Genomic DNA, 24,476 nt, shown 5'->3' with positions numbered 1-24,476 from the left:
TGCTCAGATTGTTACCAATCTGGCAGCAGTGATGCTCCAAAGAGATGCCTATGTCAGTTTTATCATCAATAGACGCCAAAGAAATGGGAGCCCCTGTTCAGGAGAGAGGACCATCCAGAGGGGGAACTTGTCTGTCAGAAAGAGATTTCAGACAGTTGTAACAACCTGTCAGAGCATTTTACAAGGTGAAACAAACTCAGATGACCACGGTAGACCGCATCTTGGCCAGCACTGCTTAAATACGCATATCCTGGACCCTTAGTTCCCTTCAGACTTGAGAGGTTTGCTGTGTCTCTTTGTCCCTCTTCCCAAAGGAGCCACATTCTAATTGGCTTATTGAGGATGGGTGGTCGAACCTGACTTGGGACACACCACTATAAATGAAAGATCCCAAACGCCAGAAAGGTGACTCAGTGAAGCAGAAAAACCAAATGTTTGGCTGTTTTGCGTCTTTTATTGGCGTGGCACAACTTGCCCTGCGGAGCAGGACCTCAGCGCACCTGGGCCAGGTTGTGCTTTTTGTAGAGCAGCGCCCGCCGCTTCTCCCGCTCACGCACGAAGGCTCGCAGCCGTGCGGTGGGGAAGGTTACGGGCGTAGTCCGGGAGCCGGCGGGGCCCTCCTCCGTCAGCCACCCGCACTGCAAGCAGGTGGTGGCGCACGGGCGGCCCCTGAAGCAGAGACTAGATCAGCCGCGGTGCGGGCAGTGGGGTAGGGGGGGTCTGAGGGTTAGGCTGGGCGGGGTGGGGGCGGGGCAAGGCAAACCGAGAGGGAAGGGCTGCGCGGTGGGTGGGGACGGCGAAGTGGGCTGGACCCTCGAGAGCAATGAAGTAGCGGGGCGGGGGGGGGGGGGGGACGGGGGGCTGGGGGGGGCTGGGCATACGTAGGGCTCCTTACCAGGGTCGAGCGCACAAGGAACTCTGCAGGAAGGCTACAGCGCCCCCCGACAACCCGGCGTAGCAGCGACTCAACCGAATGAGTCCCTTGCGCAAGCCTTTCTGCAGGTCACGGGTCCCCTCGCTGCTCATAGGGTACTCGCCGCTCAGCCTGCGTGGGCGAGAAGCACAGGAGACTCAGTAAGCCTTGGACGGATAGGAGATGCAGAAACATCCAGCTCACCGTAACGGATGGTGAAATATGGGGACCTAATTCACCTCTGGATGTGTTGGTGGGGTGCACAGGGCTCTGGGTTTGGAGCTTGTCCCACCCACCTAGCACAGGGCCCCGGACGCCAGAGGGACTCACATAATAAAGGCCGTCACGCCAATAGCCCAGATGTCCGTCTGTGGAACAGCCCCTTGGCCTTCCAGAAGTTCCGGAGCTGCAGAGGAGCATGGGTAGACGCAAGAGGTTGGCCGCATTTGGGTAGGTCGGGTAGCAGATTTTAGGGGAGGAGCCAGGGGAGGTGAAGGGCCCAGATGAAGGGGCACAAGCGTGTGACTCCGGTGAGAGGCTGGTGGGTGTCAGTGGAGCTGGGAGGGAGGGAGGACAGGTAGGGAAGAGCTTCCTCCCAGGCCCCACAGTTCAGGCGTCAGCTAGGCACGCACCCATGGTCTCCAGGTAGTCTTTGAAGTTCTCGGGGGGTGGGACCTTCTCTTGGCTGAGGCTCTGGGCATTGCCTAGGTCCACAACCTTAAGCAGGTTGTACTCAGTGACCATCATGTTCTCGGACCTCAGGTCCAGGTGCAGGATGCGTTGGGCATGCAGGTACTGGGTGGCACTCAGCATCTGCCACAGGTAGTCCTTCACGTCAGACTCTGAGTAGGAGTCCCTAGGGGAACAGATGGCTCAGGACAGGCCCAAGGCAGGGAGAGTGGGTGTCCAAGCAGGGCCAGGCTTGCACAGGAAAGGCTGAGAACACGGCCGTGGCAGATAAGAAGGGCCGTGGGATTCTGCCAAGTCCCAGCTCAGTGGGATCACACAGCTCTCACAGTCCCTCCCAGAGGCATCTGCTTGCCTTCCTGTCCGTCCCCCGGGCAGCCCATGCTACCCCTCACCTCTCTGCCAGGCAGGGTAGCAGCTCAGGGCCGGAGCACAGCTCCAGGATGAGCACCAGGTGCCGGGGACTGAGGTAGGCCGCGTGGAGCTGAGCCAGGTGTGGGTGGTGCAGTCTCTTAAGAGCCTCATATTCTCTCAGCACAGCTGTCTTGTCCTCAGGCTGGTAAGGAACAATCTTAGCAGCCAGCGCCCGCCCGCTTGCCTTCTCCCTACACTGCCGGACCACGCTGAAGCGGCCCCTGTGTGAAGGAAACATGGAGGGGGGGGCTGGTGAGTAGCTCCCAGACATTTAGAGCAGCAGGGACTAAGTCTGGTGAACAGGTAAGGTGAGGGGCCAGTGGCAGGGACGTGAAAAGCCCTCAGGAGGAGCTGGGGGTAGCAGTCCCCACCCGCCCACCCTCTGCAGACACCCCTGCACCTCCGGATCTGCATCTGGAAGGCGAAGGTCTTTGTGCTGGGGAGAAGCTGGGCTGGCCTGCCCCGGCCACTCTCCTCCTCAGAGGCTGTGGGAAGGAAGATAGGGGACCTAGTCAGAGAGACACATCCAGGCATGTCTGTCTCCGCCGTCATCTTGGTCCCTTCCCAGGCACTACACGGGTGGCCCTTCTTTAAGCTCCCATGCGCTCTGGCCTCTCATTCTTGGGACAACTTCGTGTATGCTAGAGGAGAAACTTGGGTAAGGCAGGGTCATGGCGGAAACCTGTCATTTTAACTAGTGCATGTGTGATCGTGGCACAGGGCAATCCAGGGTGGGGATAGCAATCAAAAGACATCTACCGTTCTTGAGTCTACTACAGCAGCCATTTCTAATCAGCCACGGCAGCCATCTTCCACCAAATGCAAAGTCAAAATCAACCCTGACCAACTTCCACGGTGACACGAGCAGGGTGTTGGTGCGTGAAGGGGGGCAGGGAAGATGATGGGGTTCCCCAGGGAGTGCAGGCTCTGAATGCTGAATTCAAGCATATTCATGGGCAAGAGGACGTGTGTGCCTGATCTGAAGGACACCCTCATCTGCTCCACCTGCTCCAAAACTCACCCAGGTGGTTGGGTCCTCCCAGGAGGACCTGTTCCGAGGGGCTGCTGTAGGGGCCCATCCCTGCTTTGCTGACACATGCTGTTCGGAAAGTGTGCGTGCCACCGCGGGACAGCTTGCTGGTGAGGTAGCAGCAGTCGGAGATGTCAGAGGCCAGGGTGGTCCAGCCGCCTCCTGACCACACAGGAGAGATTGAGAAGGCGTTGTGGAGGTTCAAGGGAACCCCTCTCCTGAGGCCACCCACAGAGCCTTTCCATGTCGAGCCTGCTTGGAGGCCTAAGCCTCAGGAAGGCTGTACCTTCCATACAGCACTGCACAATGTAAGTCACTGGGCCGCAGGATTCCACAGGCTTCCAGACCAGCAGCACCGCGTCTGTGTACACTTCCCCCACCTCTGGGCGTGGAGCGGATGAGGGGCGCTCTGCAAGGGCAACCCTATGGTCAGCAGGGAGACTCAAGTCTCAAGGATAGATCTCTGGCCACGTCCAACTCACTCTCAACAGCTGCCAGGCCCACCCTCTACTAGTTCTGTCATTTGATGGAGGGAGGCTTAAGACAGGACAAGTCGAAGAGACTCCTAGTGGGAGTCCAGGGGTTCCTGCCTGGCCTTCTCTGTCAAGATCCCTCTCAGCAGGCCACCTCTCCAGGACACACTCGAGACCCTATGAGGCCCTGGCTAGTGCCACATCTCTCCTGAGTTTCCCTAGTGCAAGGAAAACAGGTCAATCGATGATGGAATGGTCCCACAGCTAAGCCAATGGTCCTCGTCTTTACTGCCCCAGTGCTCCCCTGGACACTGTGTGACCCAGAAAGCAGTACTGGAGGATGAGGCGGTGCAGTCAGGAGAAGATGTTCACATCTCAGGCATATGTGCTCTCTCTCTCTCTCTCTTTCTCTCTCTGGGAGTTGACTACACAAATAGACTCTGTTTGGCACTAGATGTGGCATTAGCGGCATTATCTACCTCTTTGACTTTTCTTGAGTTCCATACGTGGACCCTCACATAAGCCAGTGTCATCCTGCTTCACTAAGCAAGATGAGGTCTCCAGGAACCCCCAGCCCGGCCTTTGCGTGGCCCAGCAAAGACTTCCGGTGCAGCCCACACACCTGCTTTCCGGAGGACAGCTGTACTGGCTGCTGTCCCCAGCGGATTGCTCACACGGCAGGTGTATGTGCCCAGATCCTCCTCGGTCACCACCAGGATGGTCAACAGCTGGAAGTTCTTCAGGGTGGAAGAGATGAGGAGGTGGCCACTGCTCTCCAGGGGGGCCCCATCTGTGACGAGATAGGGCCAGCCTTGGTTTTCCCCGGGATGGCCACAGCATCCTGCTGGGACTCTGCTGCTTGTCCACACCAGTCCAGCACCTATACTCTAGGACAGCTCCTTACCTTTGCTCCAGGTAGCCTGAGCAGTTGGCTGGGCCAAGACCTGGCAGGCCAGTGTCACTGATTGGCCCAGGACCACAGCCTCGTCTGAGAGCTCTCTTAGGAAGGATGGTGCTGAGAGGGAGGCAAAAGATGAGCCTTGGGAGGCAGACTTCCAGACCTGAGAGCCCAGGCTGGACCCTGCTCAGGGCTACCCTCAGGTTCAACCAGAAGCCTTCCAAAACTGTTTAGACCTTTTACACCAGGAACCCGCACTGGACCCCCCACTGTTGTGATCCCTCCTTACCTTGGTCCCTGCCCTTCAGGCCTGACATCCGGAAAGAACCTAGGCCTGCCTTCTTCCTGGGGGGCTCCTCCTTCTCAGGGCCTGTGGGAGAAAGAGGTCCAGGAGCTCAGGGGGAGAAGCAAGATAGCACCAGCTTCCTCGACCTGGGAAATCTGCCCAGGGGGAAGGCCAGGACCTCAGGGAGTATTTAGAAAACCAGATCCAAGCTTGCTGAAGCCACTCCCAACCTCCCTCCACAGCAGGCTGCCAGCATGGGGCATAGATAGATGCCTGAGGAGTGCTGGGAGTCTGGGCCTGAGGTTAGGAAAGTTAGAGACCATGGAGGCTCTAAAGATAAAGGGCATCTGGGGTTAGTGAGAACCCTGTCAGAGGGTCTGGATTTGGGGTGACTCGTGGGCCAGAGATCTGGGGTCTAGTGAATGGACCCATGGACTCTCTCTCTCCCCCCAAAGGTCTGGCCCTGCTAGTGGCTTCAGACCTCTGTAGCCATCATGTATCAGGGATTAGTCTCAGATGCCCAGTAAGGAGGGGTGTCAGGGCTGCAGAGGGGAGTCCCAGGATTTGAGCCTGGGGTCAGGCCAGGAGGTGGGGGTCACACAGAACAGGGAGAGGAGGCAAGTGGGACTTGAGAGGGCCCAAGAGGACAAGGTAGGCCCATGGATGTAGACATGTGGACATGCCAGATGATGGGGAGGTCACCTTCCGGCTTGCCCTTCAGGATCCTGGAGATGTGAGCCATGGAAGCCTTCACCCTCTGGCGCAGCCCAAGTTCCACAGACTCTTCCCCTGACAGGCACCTCCCAGGGAACTGGAAGAGGCCACGGGATGGGGACCACTTGCGCTTTCTGCCCACGGCAGCCTCTCCCAGCAATGCTTCCAGGTCCGCTGGCTCCTCTGGCTCCTCTGTAATCTCTAGGCCGGCACGTAGTCCCAGCTCGCCTGGCCAGGACCACACGGGCTCCTCCAGGAACTCTGCCAGCCCTTGCCCAGTGTCAGATTCAGAGCCAGGTGACTCTGGCTGCTCTACAGGTTTAGGGACCCTCCTGAAGATCATGAACTCAAATGGGAGATATTTGATGTCATATAGATCAGAGAGGTTGAGGTAGGCAGGATCTACCTCAGAAATGTCCAAGGAAATAGTGTCGGCTGCTTCTGCATCACCAGACAGATCCCGGATCTGTACCAGGGAAACCTGCTCCACTTCCTCCCATGGAATGAGGCTCGGAGAGGTCCTTAGGGGAACCCCACTGGCCTCAGCCATGGGCCCTGACCTGTCCAGAGGCCGAGGGCTCTCCGCTGCAGCTTCATCCTGCTCTTCTGAGGACTGAGACACAGCCCAGGCCATCCTGGCCCAAAGAGGACCCTGTCCTAGCATGCCGCCTGCATCACCGCCAAAGGCGAAGGTGCCGTAGCCTGCCACCCCTGCATAGCCCCCTCGGGATTCCAGGGAGAACTTCCGGGTGGTGGCCTGCTCCTGAGGCCGCTTCGGAGGGGGTGTCAAGTCATACATGTCCTCGGCTTCGGACAGGCCTTCGGTATCCAGGGAGGTGCCCACGTGGGAGGCTGGCCCTGAGGAACTGGAGGGGTGGGGACATGATCCTCCAGAAAGAACGCTATCCTGAAGCTCCTTCTTAGAACCCGGAAGGGTGCTTGCTTGGGTTGGGAATGGGGCTGCCTGAGGCTGCCCCGAGAAGGGCTCACAGGGTGTCAAGAGGTCCTTCTTCAATGACTGCGAAGGCAAGGAGCCAAGTGACTGTGATGGTGGAGAGCCACAGCCTTCCCGGGGGCCAGAACCCAGTTCAGAGGGACAGGAAGAACCTGGTTTCCCTCTACAGCTGTCCGGGGATGATTCCTCTTGCTTAGCAGGCCCCAAGTCACCACTAGTAGGTGAAAAGTGAACAGACTCCTGCAAGATTCCTCCTTTGTGCCCCATGTCCTTGGCAGTGGCTCCATGAGTCACCCCTGAGGAGGATGGAAACAGGGATTGCCCCTTGCATGCCTCAGGGGAGGGACCAGTGGAGAATGGTGGGTTGTGGTCCAGGGAGCGGCTCCGTCCTGGGACCTCTCGGATGGTGGAGCTAGGCAGTCGCAGGGCTGTCTCGAAGGAGGGCGTCTTGGTCATCAGAATGGCCTGCTCCTCCCTAGCAGCCTCCTCCTCCAACACGCTGTGCTCCATCAGTGGTTCTCGCAGACCTGGTAGGGCTCTTGCAATGTACCCCCCCTTCAGCAGGTGCCGCCTCCGAGCCGGGTGCCTCTTGGCCCCCAAGGTTTTGCTCCCACGTTCTGTACCTTCCCCAGCTTGCTGGTAGAACAAGCTGCTGATGACGCTGTGCCGGGGCACGCAGCCTGGGCTTGCTGGAGGCCCAGCACCCTGGGCGGATGCTGCATCAGAAGCGAGCATGCTGGCCTCTGTCTCCTCCGGGAGGCTGGCCGAAGGCCGCAGAAAGCCCCGGGGGTGCAGCAGCGGGGAGTGAGTCACGGGGGAAGGTGGCAGCGACTTCGCCCTGGCGAACGGGGCGAGCTCATTGTCCGAGGAAGATGATGAGCTAGAGGAGCCGCTGGCTTCCCCTCGCAGGTGCCGGGCCACTCCCAGGGATGGACTGTCTGGAGGACCCTGGAGCAGCTCAGGGATGGAGCGCATCACCAGGATCGACTTGTAGCTCATCAAGGAACGCTGGATGTGGGGACAGAGGGGCATCTGTTGGGCATGGCTGGTTGGGACAAGAGGTGGGGTACTCCCAGAGGGGTCACCCAGGACACCTGGGCCTTCTACACCCACTGCTCTGTTGGTCTGCCCACCACCTGGCGCACTCAAGAGAACCCAGAATCATGGAGCAGGCCAGCCTGGCACAGTGATCCTGGCCTGAGTGGGTTCGTTCCCTCAGCTAGATTCGGGTCCCCTCCCCTTGCCTCAGCACCTCTTTCCAGGGAAAGGAGAACCCACCTGCCAGCGACTTCGAGCAAGAAGGAACTTGAGCTGTTTGGTGTTGATAAAGTGGGCCTCCTCAGCAGGCATGGATTTCTGCAGTGGGAGGGGCGTGGCTGTGGTGAAAAGACATGCTGGCACCCCAGTGGGGCCCTCCAGGAATGTAGGCTCAACAGGGCACAGGAAGCAAACTTCAGGGTCTCCTCTCTCAGACATTCTGGGGTCAGGACACTGCAAGCCCCTCTCCCAGATGGCCAGGAAGACAGAAGGAATCCCTCGTTGCTAACTGCCTAGCAATTCTTTGTCGAGGACTCCAGGACCCCCTTGACAATATGAAGGGACTAACGTCCTCTGAACTGGGGGACAACAGGCCAAAACAGTTCATACTGGTGATACTTTTGGCCTTTGTTTCACTCTCTGCAGAACACTGAGTTGAACCCAAGCTGGGCCTACTTACCAGGAACCAGGGGTGGGCAAGGCACTGGGAAGTACTAGGCCGGGCCCTGGAGGAAGAAGAAAGCCAGGCAGGTCAGTCAGTCTGGTGGCCCTGGGACAGGGCTGACTGGAGCTTGGATAGGTGAAGGACAGATGTGCACTCACCCAGGGGTCTTCTGCAGCGTGGCCTTGATAAAGTCCTTCGCATCCTCACTCAGATGGGCAGCCATGGGACTACTCCAAGATACCCGCCCCTCCAAAACATTCAGCAAGGTGGCACGGTCGCTTTCTCCAGCAAATGGGGATGAGCAGGTCAGGCTGAAAGTGTGAAGGTTTCCTGACTGGGTGTGCACCGCACACATCTAGGATTCTACTAAGTGTCTCAGGCTGGACCAGAGCAATCCAGGATTAGCTTGGAGCGGGGATCCAGGCTAAGTCTGGAGTGTTGATCAAGGCTCAGGCTGAGATTGGGATCAAGGAAGAAACAGCCCACAGAAGGACCCAGCCTTAGCCTGAGGTGGGGATTAGGGTTTGTCCTATCTAAGAGAGTCTCAGCTAGCATTGAAGATATGGGATAAGCCTAATGTGGGTATTTTGGCTCTGACTTGGGTAAAGATAAAGGCTCATCCTGGGACAGTCACTTGTCCAAAATAGGACAGAGATAGAGATTCAGCTTGTGGTACGGATATAGCCTTAATGTGGTTTGGGTTCAAGCTGATACAGATATTCAAGGTCAGACTGAGATGCCACCTAGCCTTAACCTGAGGCTCAGCACAGCACAGGATTCAAGGTCTGCTTAGGGTAGGAACCAGCCTTTGCCAAGGTAAAAGTTCAGACTGGATCCAAACTGCAGAGTGGACCCAAACTCCAGCTGTACCACTAGCAAACTCAGGGCAACAAAGGTCACCCCGTGTCTTCCCGTGGATAAGCACCAAGACCTACGGGGAAGAGGCTAAGCTCTGCCTCGTGACAATGGGAAGTGCTAAACAAAACCTTTTATCAGGGTTGGCCTGCCGCCTGGTCTCAAAATAGCTACCTGCTGTGTCTCAGGAGTACTCTGTGGAGTGGCCAGCTGGGTACACAGCGTACACTGAGGGGTCAGCTTGGAAGAGGCAAGGGGTCTGCTTACCTGAGGTAGGAGATGACGCCCATGGCCCTGCAAGAATAAAACCACCACATACTGTGAGTCAGACCAGGCCTGGTCTACGGACAAGGGGTGTGCCTGAGGGGGCTGGAGAAGCCTGGGGCTGGAAGAGGAGGCAGAGGCCCTGAGGGTCCTCAGCCACCAGACAGACACACAGAGGACAGGGAGGTTCTAGGACCACAAACCTGGTGTTCCGTCCACTCACCAGATGTCTGAGCCCTTGCTCACAGGACTCTGCTCAATGATCTCTGGGGACACGAATTCGGGTGAGCCGTACTTGCTGTACTGTGGCTCTGAAGGGGTGATCTTCTGGGCAAAGCCGAAGTCACAGATCTTAATGTCTTCCCGTGCTGGGTGCACCATCAGGATGTTGGGGGGCTGTCGGGCAGAGTTGGGGGGGTTGCTGAGGGCTACGCTTCCGGAGAGAGGTAACTCCTATTCTCTGGGCCTAGGGGAGCACTGAAGAGTCCTTGGAACTATAAAGGGCAGTGGGGTGTCCCCAGGTCAGACTGGGCATTACATCTTTGACTCCATCAGATCCAAACCTTACCTGAGGGCTGGGAAGCAGTGAGTTCCCTATCCTTAGTGGAGCCCACGGGCAGGCTGGCTCCCACCTGTTCCTACCCCGAGTTCTGGAGGCACCATGGGGTCAGTACCTTTATGTCCAGGTGAAGGATACCATGACTGTGCAAATAGTGCAGGCCTTCCACCAGCTGCTGGATATAGACCTTGACCTGTGGTAAAGGCCTGGTTCAGTTTGGAACCAGCATCCAAGAGGCACCACCTCGAAGCCTGGTTCAGGGGAGGGGCCGGGCTCAGCGTCCTGCTCTTCCATTCCAGCTTGCTCTCATAGTCAAGCCTTCCTCCTCCTAATTCAGGCCCCACAGGGCAGGTAGCTAGCAAAGTCTTTTAGGAACCTGTGAGTCTCAGGGCTGGGGGTTTCCCAAAGGTGGTCTAAGCCTGAGTTGGTGGGAAGCAGCAGCCTGTTCAAATCAGGGCGAAGCAGGCATCGCCAGCACAGCTGGGCAGGTATGCTCAGGAGGGGTAGGAAAGGACTGGTTATGCCGGCGAACCCTGGAAACCACGTGGGGCCCAGGTCAAGAGAGGCTGTGTCCAGAGGACTGAGATGTGGGCCCCTCAGGCAAGGAGAGGGAGGGATTACCTCAGCCTCCGTCACTACACCCTTCTTGAAGAGGCGATCCAGCAGCTCTTCAGATGAGCACCTGGGTGTGGTCAAGGAAGAGATGCACCTGGCAGGGAACCCACCTGACTCCTAAGCCTATGCTCACAGAGAGGTGCCCGGGACCTGAGGTTCCTGTGACCCAGATTAAGGGTGACAGTATTCAGGTGAAGGAAGGGGGAATAGAGACCCCTGGGTCCCATATGGTTCCCATCCCTAAGAAAGGGGCCTTCAGAAAGACCCTGGTGACCAAAGCTGTCAGGGCACACTTTCATCTCTGCACAGAGCCCACTTCAAGCACCCCTTTCCCAGACATAGCTTTGGGAGTGATAGGACAGCCAGGCTGTGAAATATGTAAGAGCTTCAGACAAGGCCCATGGGTGTGACAGAGACCTAGAGGAGCTGGGATGGGAGGCTCCTCTCCAATATTTAAGAGGTCACCTCTGAGAGAGCCCCCAGGCCATGCTTGCCAAGAACCTTTAGGACCAGCCCACAACTGAGGTGGGCCCCATCCGTTACTCACAGAAAGGAAAGATCTCACGTCCAAGTCTCCCAAATCATGCCACTGTGAGTCATAGGCTCAGCAGCTGTTGTCACACAGTCACAGCATCAGAAACAGGATGCTCAGATGCAGGACTAGTAGCTGTCACTACAGCGCCCAGGTCCAGGGACCCCACACTCAGCAACTCCAGCCTAGCCTGGGACCTGATGCCTCTTGAACTCTCCCTCCCAGGGGTCAGGCGAAGGATACAGTTCTAAGATAAGGATGAGAGTTTTCCGGGTCTCAAATTGGTCCAGGAGCCCGGTGACCAGCGGGTGGCTGAGTGTAGCCAAGATGTCTCGTTCCTGGTATGCCTGGGCCCGAGTCTTGCTCCTTAGGGGGATGAACTTGGCAGCACAGGACATTTTGTTTCCTTTGTGCTGAACCTTCTTCACGAAACCAAACACACCCCTGGGGGTGAAGAAGGAGAGAGCGAACTCAAGGTAGGTGCCAGGCTGGGAGTGTCCTGGGGAGGGCTGGAGATTATGGAGAAGGTGAAGAAACCATACCTTCCAATCTCCTCTTGGACCTCATAGAAGGAATGCAGTTTTCTCCGGTAGACTTGCTTTTCTGAGTCTAGCTTGTCCCCTTCAGTCAAAGCACAGGACATGCCTATTGTGTAGGCAGCCATGATGGCCTTGACCCCGCTGCTGCCCCATGCAACAATAGGAGCTGCTCCCTGCTCCCTGCTCCCTGCTCCCTGCTCCCTGTACCCTGCCCGTGGCCTGGGAGTAGACAGCCAACTCACCCCCATGGACCAGCAGCTCCGCCTTGCAGAGCACCTGTCCTCCTGCGTTGTGGGCGACGCACGTGTAGACACCAGCATCCTGTGGAGCCACGTCAGTCAACACCAAGGAATATGTAGTTCCCTCCTGCCGCTGGCTCAGCCGGGCACTGTTCGTCAGCTGGTTGCTCTCCTGGACACACAGGAGACGGGCTGGGCTACCATCAGCCTATCCTGGGAGATGCCAGCTCCTGGACCCGCACACCCTTCCTGGAGAAGCACTTTCAGTACCTGCTGTGTGCCCAACCCCAAGTGCAGGCCAGAGTGGGATGGGAAGGTACGGGATAGGGGTGCAGGGTGGGGCTACGGAGTGGGGGGGGGTTACAGATTGCATGGTGGGGTGCACAAGCCCCATCCCATACTCCCACATGCTCCTGTGGTCTCCAGCTCCTGAAGCCGGTCTCTTGGGCCTCCTCCTACCTTGTACCAGGTCACTGTGGGCGGTGGGTTGCCTTCAATGACAGCGTCGAACTGTGCCACGTCACCTACTTGTACTTGTACATCCTCAATAGTGACCTGCATGGAGGGGGCCCCTGGGAGAGGTGGGAAGAGAACCTGTGTAGAGGGGACCCTCGGGCTTCAGAGCCCACCACATACGTCTGCGGTCACTGAGGCCTTCATTTATGTCCCTTGGACCAGGAAGCCCACCTCCTTCCCCGGTGACGGTGACCCCAACCTCACTGCCTAGGTGGTTGTGAAGTGCTTCCTTCATTACAGCCACTGGTTTTCCTGCTTTAGGTTCGGCTGGTCAAGCAATCACGTGGATAGTCAAGCCAAAGCAGGCGGAGTGCAAATAGTGCTAACACAGAACCTGCAGGCACCTCATTTGTGCTGCTTCCCAGAGAGGGCTAGTCCCTCCAAGGGGACACAGAGAAGAGGTAGAAAAAGGGGGGTGGAGGCACGCCAGATGACTGAGTCAGGCCCTCACAGAAATGCCCCCCAGCACCCGGCATGGACACCCCACCTGCCTGGCCCGCTTCCGTACTTGTAGCACTTGTGTCTGGAGGTTGGTACACGTAGGTCCTCTGCGTGGTCTCCACGACGACTTGGCTGTGCACGTCCAAGAGCAGCTGCCCCTTGCCTGCACCTGGCCAGGCTGACCCCTCCACCCTGGAGTCAAGGCAGGGTGACGTCTGCTCACCGAGGAACCCTGACCTATACCTCTCAGGTAGCTGAGCCTCAGAGATGGTGACCCTACTGTCCCTATACCTGTGGGGTTAGATGTGTGGACAGAGGCCCCGGGCTTCTCCCCAAGACCCTGTGCTCTAGGGTGGGTCCCTCTTCCCTCCCCTGCCCACCAGCTTGGGATGGGGCCTGTCAGAAGTGTGTTGGAAAGCTTCGAGTCCACCCTGCTCACTCTTCAAGGCCATGAGGCCAGAGCAAATGGGCCCTGCACTGACCACCCAGGGTGTCCCTTGGAGGGCAATTCTGCACATAACCCATCTGGCTCAGGAGGTTACCGAATGGGCACAGTCCGTCCCTGGGACCCAGCCGTTGTTGTCTCCTGATCCAGGCCTTTGCGTGTGCCAGGCTGTGAGGCTTCTGGAGCTTCAGCTGGTACAATAGAGGAAGCCTAGTGAGTTGAATCCTGGCTGGGTTGGGGAGGATACTCTTTAACAAGCATGGGTTCCCCATATGGCCAGGGCCTGGAGTGAGAAGCAGGCAGTCGTGGTCCCCATGACTTGGTGTCACACGCTGGCTGTACTGCTGAAGCCAGATATCAGAGCCCTCACCAGGGCAACAAGCCTGATGTCCCAGCCCACCAGCTAGGCTGGCATTGGGATGTAGAAGCTCTGCCCTCTAGGACCTATATATCCAGCCAGGCTGAAGCTATAGTGACAAGAGAGCAGGACACAGGTGGCAGTGTGGGGCCCCAAAGAGCATACGCTACTCATCGACAAAATAAGAGACAGGCCACGCTGGTTAGAAAAGAAGAGCAAACTGAGCGGACACATGACACATCCGGGGAAACTGGGACTCCAGGTAGGAGTGAGCCTATTAACACTCAGCCTGCTTTGGCTTGACTGTCTATGAGATTGCTTGGCCAGCTGAGGTTAAAGTGGGAAAAACAGTGGTTGCAATGAAGGAGGCCCAGCTACATGGGCGGGTGATCTGGGTGGACCCAGTTTACAGATAGGGAGACGTCAAGTTAAAAGATGAGCCTTGACCAGGCAAAGTACATGATGGCACATGAGGCCATAGAGATACTAAGGTGCCCCAGAGCTTGGCAAGCTTGCAACCGTGGAATGGGCAACTGAGGTGACCTCCTTGGATCGCATCGCCAAGGATGGGATGGGGTAAGCAGAGGGGAGAGGAGTCTTTGCTGTCAGCTCCCCACTGGGCCGCATCAGGTGTACCTGAGGCTGCTGGGCCTGGTGTCTGGGGAGCAGCCTCTTCCAGTGCAGGCAGCTCACTTTGTCTGGTGTGGGGGAGATCTCCTGGGGAGGGGCTCAGGCCTTCTGAGCCCAACAGCCTCCAAAGGATAGAAGCGGCGTCTTGGTCAGCTCCAGCCTGGGTGGAGTGGACAGAGTCCTCCACGGAGGTGTCTGTGGACAGGAGGATGGGAACACAAGGTGAGTCTGGACTGGGGATTGGAATATCCCAGGCACAGGCTCTGCGCGCCCACCCCACTCTCAGAGTCTGTTCTCTGGTCCCTGCCCTGCTGCTTACTGCTCCTCACTTAGGAAGCTACCTGGAGGGGGAGGGCCAAGAGGATATGGCACAGTGAGGAGCTCTGAGCCCAGGGACAGGGCCACTGCTTACAGGGCCATGCTTCCTCCTCCCAGATCCACGTACACCCAGGGCCACCCTCCTGGAAGCTGAAAGGGAAACCATATCTTCTTCAGAAAGCCCCCATCTTCAGTGTGCCTCCAGTCCCACACTCCTTCCAGCCAAGCCTGCTCCCCTCAAGACTGGCTCTAGACCCCAGATCTTAGACTGGTACACGTCAAGGGCCAGGGGTACCGTAGGATTGGGTGTTCAGGAAGTCATGACCATATTTCACCTCCCAGGGCAGCTCAGGTCTCACCCCATGTGACAGCATTCTGCTCCACACCTAAACGGTCCAAGCCCAGGCCAGTGTCCTTACTCAATTCCTACTGAGCAAGCCCCAGTTCTCTAACCCTCTCCTGGCTGTGGCTCCCGTATCTGTCCCCTGTGCTGCCTTTCAGACGTGGCTCCCTACAAGGTGGTCATACACACGTGCCCCAGAACTGCCAATCACTCCTTTCCCAGCAAGCCCCCTGCCCAGAGCCTTCCCCACCCACATCCTCCTCAGTGCCTGCTGATGAGGCATCTGACATCCCCAGACCCAGGCTGGACAGGCACCCAGACCCCCTTTCCAACTCCAAGATGCCAGCAGCACATTTAGAACAGACCTCAGGACTAGAGGTCTCCTGGGCCCCATCCCCTCACAGACAAGTACTAAGGTCCTGGGTCACCTCTGCAGACAGTGAGATTCACCCCAATATGCCAAGAGCTTGGGACACACAGGTCACCCCCTCTCACTTCTGACTCCCCATCTGTCCTACAATGGCCTTAGCTATCCTGGGCTTTCTGCTCAGACCCTGACAGGCCAAGAGTGATCGTGGAGGCTTTCCTTGGTCATACCGTGAGTCCCAAGGACCAGCCCCATAGACTGTCAAGGACAGATTCATACCCTGTCCCCCTAATCTTCCCAAGGACCTCAAAGCAGTCTGGGACTTACATGCCCATCATGAGGGCACACAGGTAATCAACCACCCTAAAGGCCAATATGACCTGAGATGTGACCTTGACGAAATGAGTGTAGGTCTAGCAGGTGGCTACGAGAAAAGGGGACCCTGAGCTGCTAGATGAACAAGCAAGAAAGAGCAGAGAGGAGGGTCTGGGACTTGGTTTATTGTTCTCATCAGGGCGAGGGCCAGGGACTCCCCCGCCCCCGCCCTACAGTCATGTCCACCATAGAAGTGGCCCCGAAGAGCACCAGAGCTGGTGGCAGGTTAACACAAGTCTTGAGTGCAGCCCCAGGGAAGCTCTTCAATGCGGATACATCTCAGGGCAAACACCCAAGTCCACATCTTGCTTCTAGACCCCACAGAAGGCCTGAGGGGTGGAGTCCACAGTTGGAGATTCTGAGCTGCTTCCTGGCCAGGACTCTTCTGAAGGGACATCAGCATACTCCAACGGTGCAGGCACTCCCCCATCCTCCCGGCAGTGAACGGGTCCAGTGAGGTAGGAAGGACCGGGCAGGAAAGCAAGGAAGGCTCAGTCCCAGGCTGGAGAAGAACAGAGGGCTGGGAGGTCTCTGAGGTAAGCTGTGGGTTCCAGGGTAGATGCTGGTACCTGTCAGGGTCCAAGGCTCTGGGCCACTCGCCTTACCTTGTCGTGGGCATGCTTTGTCCCCAGTGTGAGCAATCAGCCCTGGGAGGGGCCTGGAGCCTCTCCCTCATCTGGGTTAATATGCAGAATGACTGTCTCTCCTATGGCCCCAAAGCTGACCGTCTGGGTGGAGACCTCTGTCTTGAAGCTACCCTGGCCACCGTCTACTGAACTCTGGACGTGGGTACGGAAGGAGCTTGTCCAGGGGGCGGCACTCACTGGACCTGTCCGGGCCTCGCGCAAGAGGAAGGAGGCACCCCCAGGGCTGTGGACCTGGGGCCCTGACCTGAAGAAGCTGGGTATGGTACTGGGGCCTGGAGGACGCCCCACATTGAGCAAGACAGGTTGCCCCACAGTGGGCTCGCTGATCTCTCTCTGGAGCACGGAGACTTCACAGGGGGGGTCATCCTGGGTGCTGGGGCCGGGGTCTCCACAGCCAAAAGTCTCTCCTTCCTGGGGTACATAATCTTCCAGGTCAGCCAGTGTCAGCACCCGGCCATTGCGAGTGAGGATTTTGGGGTCACGTCCCTGAAGGCTGCCAGTGTCCTGGGACTCTTCCGCCATCTCTTCTCTGTCACTGCTTCCTTCCTCCCTTTCAGGGTTCTCTTCTTCCTGGGAGGCTCTGACCCCCTCTGGCTCAAGGCTAGCAGCTGCCCACTCCACATTGCCCGCTGAGTCCACACGGAAGACAAGAGGTTCACCAACTTGGACCACAGCGGGGCCCCACGTCCGGGCTTCCTGGTACACGCTCTTGTTGTTGGAGTTGTTGGCATTTGGGTCCCCGCTGGGGATCCCACCAGGCAGTGTGAAGAGGCTCTCCTCTCCACGGCTGGGCGTCTCTCGGACAGGAGATGCACCCCGAGACCCTGTCTTCTTCACACGGACTTCAATGGTTTCCTCCACCTCCAACCACTTGGGCTGGGGCTGCGAGGCGGGAGTGTGGGTGTCAGCTTCCGTCACATACAATGCAGGCACTGGGGCCTTCCTGCCTGGTTCTGCCACGAGCCTCCGGGATGGGCTGGTCCCTGGGGGGTACAGCATCTCGGGGGCCAGCAGCCCTGGCCTCAGTGGACTGGCAGAGCGGCGAGAGGGTGACCGGGAGGGAGACTTGCTGGGGGACTGTCTTCGGCCACGGGGACTCTTTACCACGGTGGTGATGGTCTCCTCTCTGGTAGGGGGAGAGGGCCCGAGAAGAGATGGGCACAGAGACCCACAACCTCACCCAGCTTAGTGCCATCAGCATATGTCAGAGCCCAAGTTAGTGCGTGTGTGAGTGAGCAGAGGAGACAGCGCAGACGCCCACACATGCACTTGAGCCCAACCTGCACAGCCCTAGCTAAGAAAACAAAACAGAAAACCAGAAAAACAAGGCTCAGAGTTTCAATGGCTGACCTCACACTTCGGTATGTGCTCTTAAATAAGAATCCTAGGTGCTTCCAAACACGGAGTGAGGTGTTCTTTGCAATGTCCCTTGCTCTGGTCTCCCGTCTTTTCCACCCCCCTGCTCAGGCTTTGTCCCCTAGGGAAAGGACCTGGCCAGCTCTCACTGCCTGAAGCCCCTGACTTAATAGGGATTGATGGCTGGCAGATGCAGTGGCCACATGCGCAATACCAAGCTCAGAGTCACTGTGGTGTAGGTCACTCAGGGTGTAGCTGGCTCTAACCTTCGGCCAGTGTTCCTGGTTTCTGGGAAGAGAATAGTGAGGCCTCGCCAGGCCAAGGAGGACATCTGAACTGGCTACTTAGCTCTGGGCTTTTCTGGGCTGCCATTAGGCCGTGTGGCTTCTCACGTGCCCTGTAGCCTGTATGAGTTCCACCTTCCAAAACTGGGAGTCGGGGTGACAGGAGGAGGCAGAACCATGGAGAGCGGCAGGTATTGGCTAGGATTTTGCAAGTGTTTGAGCCTGGGCTCAATTGCTTCTTGCTCCCATCAGAGGTGGGGATAGAAAAACGGAAAGGCTGAGAACTTTCCCAGGGGTGTGTTACAAATACTGGTTAACTGGGGTCTCCTCTGGCACCAGGGTCCCCAGTCTTGATGCCTCAAAGTGTCTGCTAATACTGCTCCCCACGGCAGGTACCAAAAGTCCAGCATGGAGCCTTTCCAAGGCTTGGGTGGTGAGACTAGGCTGTGGCACCGTGGGAGCAGCCCACCTCGGAAGGAGAGAGGTGGGTGGAGGACACTGAGGGATAACCCCCATGTTTCGTCCAAGATCTGCAGACAGAATTCTCCAGCAACATGGCCACCCATGGAACATAAGAGACCTTCCTTTACTGGGCTCTGCTTCTTATATCCCCTCCCATCTAGCAGAAGGCCTCCCAGATTCTCCAGGTCCCAAACAATCCCACATTCTGTAGGGTCACCATGCTTTGAGCTCCTGGGACTTTGTTTGAGCTCTAAGAGCAGTAGAGAATGAAGAAAGGGCTAACTGGTGCCAGTGGAAACAGCTCTCAGCTGATAGTCCTGAGATGGCTTTCTTACTTTCCAGAGCTTCTGCTTTCCCACCTTCCAAATGTAAGGGCTAGGACTGGAGACAAAAATGCCCCAGGGCTGCGATACCCACCATTGTAGCATTATTTAGTTTAGATCCAATGAATAATAACTGGCTCACGTTTAAGATTTGGCTTCCTGTTGCACTAAACATATTTAAATGCTGCATTAGGCAGGGCAGGTTATGGAAGGGGGATCCATTGCTGCAGAAAACCCTGTCACTGACATCCCCTAAACTCTCAGACAGGAAAGGTCAGAAGTCCATCTTGAGCCCACTAAGGGGAAATGGCTTTCATCGCCAGCTCCCTGCAACTTCCGGGAAGCCACCACTCTGGTGAGTCACCGTGAAGTGTGCAGAATAACACCAGGAGTGTGCTCTGAGGCCTCAGAAGAGAGCTGTGGTGTGTGGAGGTGCCACAGGGTGAGAGAGTGGCTGAGTGCCTGCAAGGACCCGCAGGGAGCTGCTGACCCACAGGGTGCGGGAAGTTTGTGTGCACAGGCAGGCAGGCAGGCAGAAGGACACAGGCTGGCAAGGTGAGGAGGTTAGTGGCATGCATGAGCACGACAGTCAGAGGAAGATTAGAGTCACGCCTGCACTTACATGATGACGGTTTTCTTGGGGACTTTTGTCTCCTGCTCAGTGACTACAAAGAAAACAGTCGGAACAGCAACAGTTACACACTAGCAGCGCCGGGGGCTGAGCTCTCTGAGGGGTGTTGGCCATGCAGCAACCTGCTTGGTGAAGGAGCATGATCCGATGCTGCCTGTCTGTGTGCTCCTTGGGGGGGGGGGGTTGCAGCTGGGGAACCCAGTTCCCTCATCTGTGAAACAGGGAACAATACCTGCCCCACAGGTGGTGTCACCCCGCATCTCACAGGAGGGAAGTACCTAATGTCCTTAGGGTACCGCAGGGGCTGGGGGTGAGTGCCCCAAAGCCTCACTCTTTACTCAGTCTGTAAGTCCTGAGAGCCCTGTGAAGCTGTCACACACTTGGTCCCATGTCTTGGGCACAGACTCTGAGCCCAGAGATGGGGAAGGGAGGGCCTGGAGCTGCACAGTGAGCCAGCAGCCACCAAGGCTAGGCTAGGCTGGCTGATCCTCTAACAAAACAACCATAAAGACTAAGGAGGGGGAGGGACTCTGGTGTTCCCGAAACCGCACACACAGTGGGGGGGGACGACACAGATATCTTTCTAGGAACAGCCCTAGGCATAGGAAGGGGTCCTGTCCCTCTCAGCGGAGACAGCTCCACCATGTCTCTGTCCTATAGCCAGAAAGTGGAGCCTGCAGTTCCCACCTCATAGATGGAGCTCTGGGAGCAAGCTGTGTCTGTCTCCATCCTGCCCCATCGTACCCTCAGCTGGGGTCTCAGATGCCCCCCAAAGGCTCAGCAGCTGGGCAGTAGGCAGACTGTAGGCTACTTGTACCCCCACATCTCAGGAGCCTTATGGGGGGAGGAAAACTGCCCATGATTGTAGCCTGGCACACTAACTCATGATGCTTGGTTTGCTGCAGGACCACAAAGAGGAAGGTGGGAGAGCATGTTAATCCCGCCAGCTGAGGTCACATTAGTCAAAGTACCATCAGTGTCTCTGTGTGTGGAAGTTGCATTTACAATGTGCTTCTATATAGGTACATACATGCACATGTCTTGCATATAGGCACATATATGCTTATATATGCATATACATGTGTTTGTACACACATGCATGCATGTGTGCACATGTGTGTTATGTGCATGGGATACACACGTCACACAAATGTGCATGCACATGTGTGTAGCATTTGTGTGGTGTGTGTGTGTGTGTGTGTGCATGTAGGAATATGAAGAGACCCCACAGTGAGAGTCTGGGATCCAGCCACAGTGTTTGGTGTTCCCCATCTGCTCTAGCAGCTTCTCCCTCCTAACAGATCCCACGTCGCTGCTCTCAAGGGCAGTGGGCCCAACACCTCTGAGATGCTACATTCCCGGTTCCCTTGCTCACAGCCCAGCTTTAGGCCTGGGTGTCACTGCAGCCACAGGCAGGCTGCAACTGTGCAAAGCAGGGCTCCACAGCCTGATGCAGGACAAAGCAAGAGGACAGCGACACCCGCAGAGTTCTGTCAGGCCACTCTGACTGCAGAGCCGCGGGGTTAACAGGAAGCAGGATGGGAGTTAGGAAGCAGGTTGGCAGGACTCTGGCTCCAGGGTCTTCCAGGACCAGCCTTCTTGCCTCCCCAAAACGCTGATATGCATCCAAACCCAGTGAGTCCGGAAGGCCTGTTCTTCCATTCTGCCACCCCTCTTCTGCCCCAGAAAAAGACTCATCGTGACCACCAAGTAAACGAGTATATAGGATGTCCTTGTGCACAGCAAGGAGACGTGGAGGCGCACAGGAAGTGGACATGCCGATGGCGGCAGACGCAAGTATGCAGGGTGCTTCCGTTAGCAGGCTGTGGTCGGACACAGACTGCATATGGGAAATCACAGAAAAAGGCTTGGCTGGGGCTTTCAGTCCTATGAGGGAAAGCAAAGAAGCAAAGACATTTGCTCATCGTGGAGGGGGGCATGTCCCTGAGAGGACAATGGACGACATCAGAGGTCCCAAGGCTGAGCTGCTGAGCTCCGACTGGCTCAGTTCTGAGAAGGTCTGAGAAGCAGGACCACAACATGGCAGGAAGCGGTTCCAGTGCCAACGGACTGCATGAGCCCGCTTTCAGTTCTCAAAGGTTTATGTTACATCCCTCCTACTAGGGGAGTTCTGGCTCGCTTAGTGTTGGCCTGGTTTCTGTTTGCATGCCCACAGGGACGTGAGGCTCTCCAGCATCTGGGAGCTCCTTCCAGATGGGACCTCACTAGCTGCCCCTCCCCATCCTGACTGTCCATGCAGGTGTCTTGTCAGGAGCCTCCTTAAGTAGCCAGTTCCTACAGATTGAAACACTCCCTTTAGGAGGAAGCCTCATTAAGACTCAAGAAGTTAACAAAATGTACAAAGCGCTGCCCCCCGCCCCCTGCCCCCCAAATTACCTAAGCAGTAACAAGTGCTGGGGCGAGGAGATTCCAAGCAGCAGAGCTGCCTCAGGTTGTTCTGAGAGTTCCCAGCATACAGCTTTTTGAGTCCTCACCCTTGCTGAAGCGAGCTTCTGGCAACCTACCTGCATTTGCATCACCCGTGTTCCTGAAAGTTAGCCCCAAACTCCCACCGGTTCGCTGAGCTAGACTTGGGTAGAACTGTTTTAACCTGTCGTCAATGCCATATCCGGGATAAACACATGTTTTGTCTCACTGGCAAAAGTCGCACAACACTAGTGGTGCCTGCACAGGGGCCAACAGAACCAAAGAGACTTGGGAGGAGGTGGTTGCTCGGCTCCTATGATGGGTGCTGACGTATGCAACTCAGGCTCCATCGTGCTGAGGCCATCAAAGCTGGGGTGATGCACAGGGGCCCTGCAGCAGCAACAGCACCTCAGGATGAGGAAGTCAGATGGCTCGTGAAAAACCGTCTGTGACTCACGGGAGGCTAAATGATGTAGCAGCTCCCATCTGCGCCGGACACTGCTCTGTGATGAAGTGACGGCTAGATGTTTTGTGATCTTTTCGGACTATCCTGGCCCTTTATAATGTTTCTCTTTCTGAATACCCCTACCTCACCAAGACCCATTGGCTCTTACTTGGAATGGATGAGGGTGGAACCCACCCGCATCATATAATTCTGACCCCTGAGGGGAGTCTTACAGATCTGTCAAAGCACCTGGGAGAACAGTGAGAGAGTTCAGAGGAAAGCACCTGCATTCATGGGAAGACACTTGTAGAAGCATACGGCGTTGACTGAGAATCCCATTGCTGGGTGAACCACCTCTCTACAGGTTGTGGGCTATGGAGGCTTCCGGGGCCTTGTAAACCACGAAGACTATTGTCACGGTCGCACACCAGGACTAAATGGTAAGATCCTGTTGCTGAAGATGTCACATACTTTGAACACAGGACATGGGAAATAAGGTTGAAAATGAAATGGAAGTTTCCTCTTGCCTGGCTGGTGCTGGAAGGTCTCACATGGACCACTAGCGGAGAAGTGCTGTGAACGGTCCTCGTCAGCTCACAATGGCCCCGTGTGCTACAACACTAACGTGCCGAGCGAGATGTACTTGCTAGTACAACAATGGCGTGACTGTTGCGGGGACAACCTTCTGCTTCCCTATTGGATTTAAAGCCTGATCCACAGGAGGGAATTCACATATAGTACAGCAAGGAAAGGCAAAAGCCTGTGGGCTCAGAATGGAGGCAATCACTATTGTTTTGTTCGCTGGATGTGATGTGCCTGTTAAATTGCCTTCTAAATATTCGTATTCACACCCATCGACTACTGCTCCTGCCAGCTTTGGTCAGTCAATCTGGTCAATCATAGAGGGAAGAAATTTTTTTTCTCAACGGGGGTGTGCTACAGAGACCCATATTCCATTAGCTCCTGAAACTAAATAACAGTTCCTCTGCCACACTCAGCCGTGGATGGAGGGAAATAATCAGACACCTATCCCATCCCTTCCGAGGCTCAGGGAACATGCAAAAAGGGGGTCAGAAAGAATGTAAGAGCCAGAGGAAGGGGTGGATTACTGCATGGCTAGGTCTTCCAGACCGAATGAGGGAAACCCATGAAGACACAGGGAATGAACAAAATTTACAAAGCTTGGAAATTAAGGTCACGTGTGGAGTAGCCGTTACTTAGCCGACCTATAGAGCTGTTTGCAAGGTGTGCAGCATGGATGACATGCTCCAGGGATGTAGCTTTCAAGATTTCAAGATGTTAGCATGAAACAGCTGCCTTGGAGTTATCCATGTTTCTGTAAGGCATCCCTCACCTTTTCTTCTAAGCCCAGCAAACTCATTGGCTGAGACTGTGGAGAGCTGTTTCTTCGGCCTATGACTGATGCCCGCTCTGAAGTGAACAGACATTTGTTCACATCTTCCAAAGGACAGGTAACAGAACTCACCTTCTGTTCCTAGTCAGGCCTATTGATTTTGTCTTAAATATTCATTTTGATTTTGAGTCTGTATACGTGATCACTGACACGGAGACAAGATACAGGTACTTGTGAGCTTCCTGACATGGGGCCTGGGACCCAAACTCAGGTCCTCTGCAAGAGCAGCACATGCTCTTACCCATTTAGTCATCTCTCCAGCCCCTAGTACAGTTTATTTTATAGCTTACTCCCACCCCCGGCCTCAGTATCCCGGGAGTAGCCCTGAGCCAAGATGAGGACGCAGCACTGCTGGGTAGCACCTCCCACAAGGAGGCCTTCCTCTTGAGATGCCCTGACACCCGCCCCTCCTCCAAGCAGTCGTGTCTTCTGCAATCAGTATGGATCCCTCACCCACTCCTGCTGCCACCCGCACAGAGCCTCTGTCAGCACTGCCAGTCAAGCTGATGTAAGCCCTGCTATGTCCCTTCTACAGAGACAATGATTGCATAGGATCGTGGGATCCCCATTATCCAGGGCAACTTCCAGCTCTCACTCTGAGTTCATGGCCTTCGAGTACTCACACATGACCCCGAAGCTGCCTCCTCTGACCTCCTGGACAGCCTCCCCAGCTTTCAGCCTCCATCATTCCCCACCCTGAGGTGCTAGCCCCCTCTTCCTAAAAACAGGAAGTTTTTAGTTTCCGCCAGGCTCTTTCCAGACCAGCGGAGGTTCCAGCCTTGGGGCTTAAAGCTCACGAGTCACTGCGACAGCACGCATAGACACAGAACCTACCTTCCATGGCAGCCACGAGCTGTTCCCGGTGGTGCTGGTCCCGGGCACGCAGTGCGGGGCTCTGCATGTATAATTCTCCGCCACCACGCGTTGAGCCCAACCGGTTCACCAACTGCCAAAGGGACAACAGAGGCCTGCTGAGGACCTCCTCAAGGGATCTGGACCCTCTTACTAGAGAATCACTT

The 24,476-nt window shown here is 56.3% G+C and overlaps 1 protein-coding gene across 1 annotated transcript in view; it reads right to left on the bottom strand.

Moving 5' to 3' along the window:
• Nucleotides 1-434: 434 nt before the first annotated feature.
• Nucleotides 435-24,476, bottom strand: part of Obscn (obscurin, cytoskeletal calmodulin and titin-interacting RhoGEF) — a 135,673-nt gene continuing 111,631 nt past the window's right edge. Inside the window, exons 83-109 of the mRNA XM_060363650.1 lie at nucleotides 24,292-24,403; nucleotides 14,072-14,260; nucleotides 13,175-13,268; nucleotides 12,700-12,824; nucleotides 12,135-12,247; nucleotides 11,679-11,847; nucleotides 11,440-11,518; nucleotides 11,141-11,341; nucleotides 10,372-10,432; nucleotides 9,866-9,943; nucleotides 9,415-9,587; nucleotides 9,195-9,221; nucleotides 8,231-8,383; nucleotides 8,088-8,133; nucleotides 7,649-7,726; nucleotides 5,404-7,378; nucleotides 4,705-4,785; nucleotides 4,422-4,532; nucleotides 4,140-4,307; nucleotides 3,331-3,453; nucleotides 3,036-3,206; nucleotides 2,415-2,499; nucleotides 1,996-2,235; nucleotides 1,546-1,769; nucleotides 1,244-1,319; nucleotides 896-1,045; nucleotides 435-669 (exon numbers count right to left, since the gene is read on the bottom strand). Coding sequence (XP_060219633.1) covers nucleotides 492-669; nucleotides 896-1,045; nucleotides 1,244-1,319; nucleotides 1,546-1,769; nucleotides 1,996-2,235; nucleotides 2,415-2,499; nucleotides 3,036-3,206; nucleotides 3,331-3,453; nucleotides 4,140-4,307; nucleotides 4,422-4,532; nucleotides 4,705-4,785; nucleotides 5,404-7,378; nucleotides 7,649-7,726; nucleotides 8,088-8,133; nucleotides 8,231-8,383; nucleotides 9,195-9,221; nucleotides 9,415-9,587; nucleotides 9,866-9,943; nucleotides 10,372-10,432; nucleotides 11,141-11,341; nucleotides 11,440-11,518; nucleotides 11,679-11,847; nucleotides 12,135-12,247; nucleotides 12,700-12,824; nucleotides 13,175-13,268; nucleotides 14,072-14,260; nucleotides 24,292-24,403 — 5,280 coding nt within the window. The 3' untranslated portion in view covers nucleotides 435-491. The remainder of the gene's footprint in view (nucleotides 670-895; nucleotides 1,046-1,243; nucleotides 1,320-1,545; nucleotides 1,770-1,995; nucleotides 2,236-2,414; nucleotides 2,500-3,035; nucleotides 3,207-3,330; nucleotides 3,454-4,139; nucleotides 4,308-4,421; nucleotides 4,533-4,704; nucleotides 4,786-5,403; nucleotides 7,379-7,648; nucleotides 7,727-8,087; nucleotides 8,134-8,230; nucleotides 8,384-9,194; nucleotides 9,222-9,414; nucleotides 9,588-9,865; nucleotides 9,944-10,371; nucleotides 10,433-11,140; nucleotides 11,342-11,439; nucleotides 11,519-11,678; nucleotides 11,848-12,134; nucleotides 12,248-12,699; nucleotides 12,825-13,174; nucleotides 13,269-14,071; nucleotides 14,261-24,291; nucleotides 24,404-24,476) is intronic.

Source organism: Meriones unguiculatus, chromosome 11 (genome assembly GCF_030254825.1).
Source record: "Meriones unguiculatus strain TT.TT164.6M chromosome 11, Bangor_MerUng_6.1, whole genome shotgun sequence".
Classification (NCBI taxonomy): domain Eukaryota; kingdom Metazoa; phylum Chordata; class Mammalia; order Rodentia; family Muridae; genus Meriones; species Meriones unguiculatus.
Note: the sequence above shows the minus strand (reverse complement) of the source record. Positions and strands in the feature narration are given on the sequence as shown.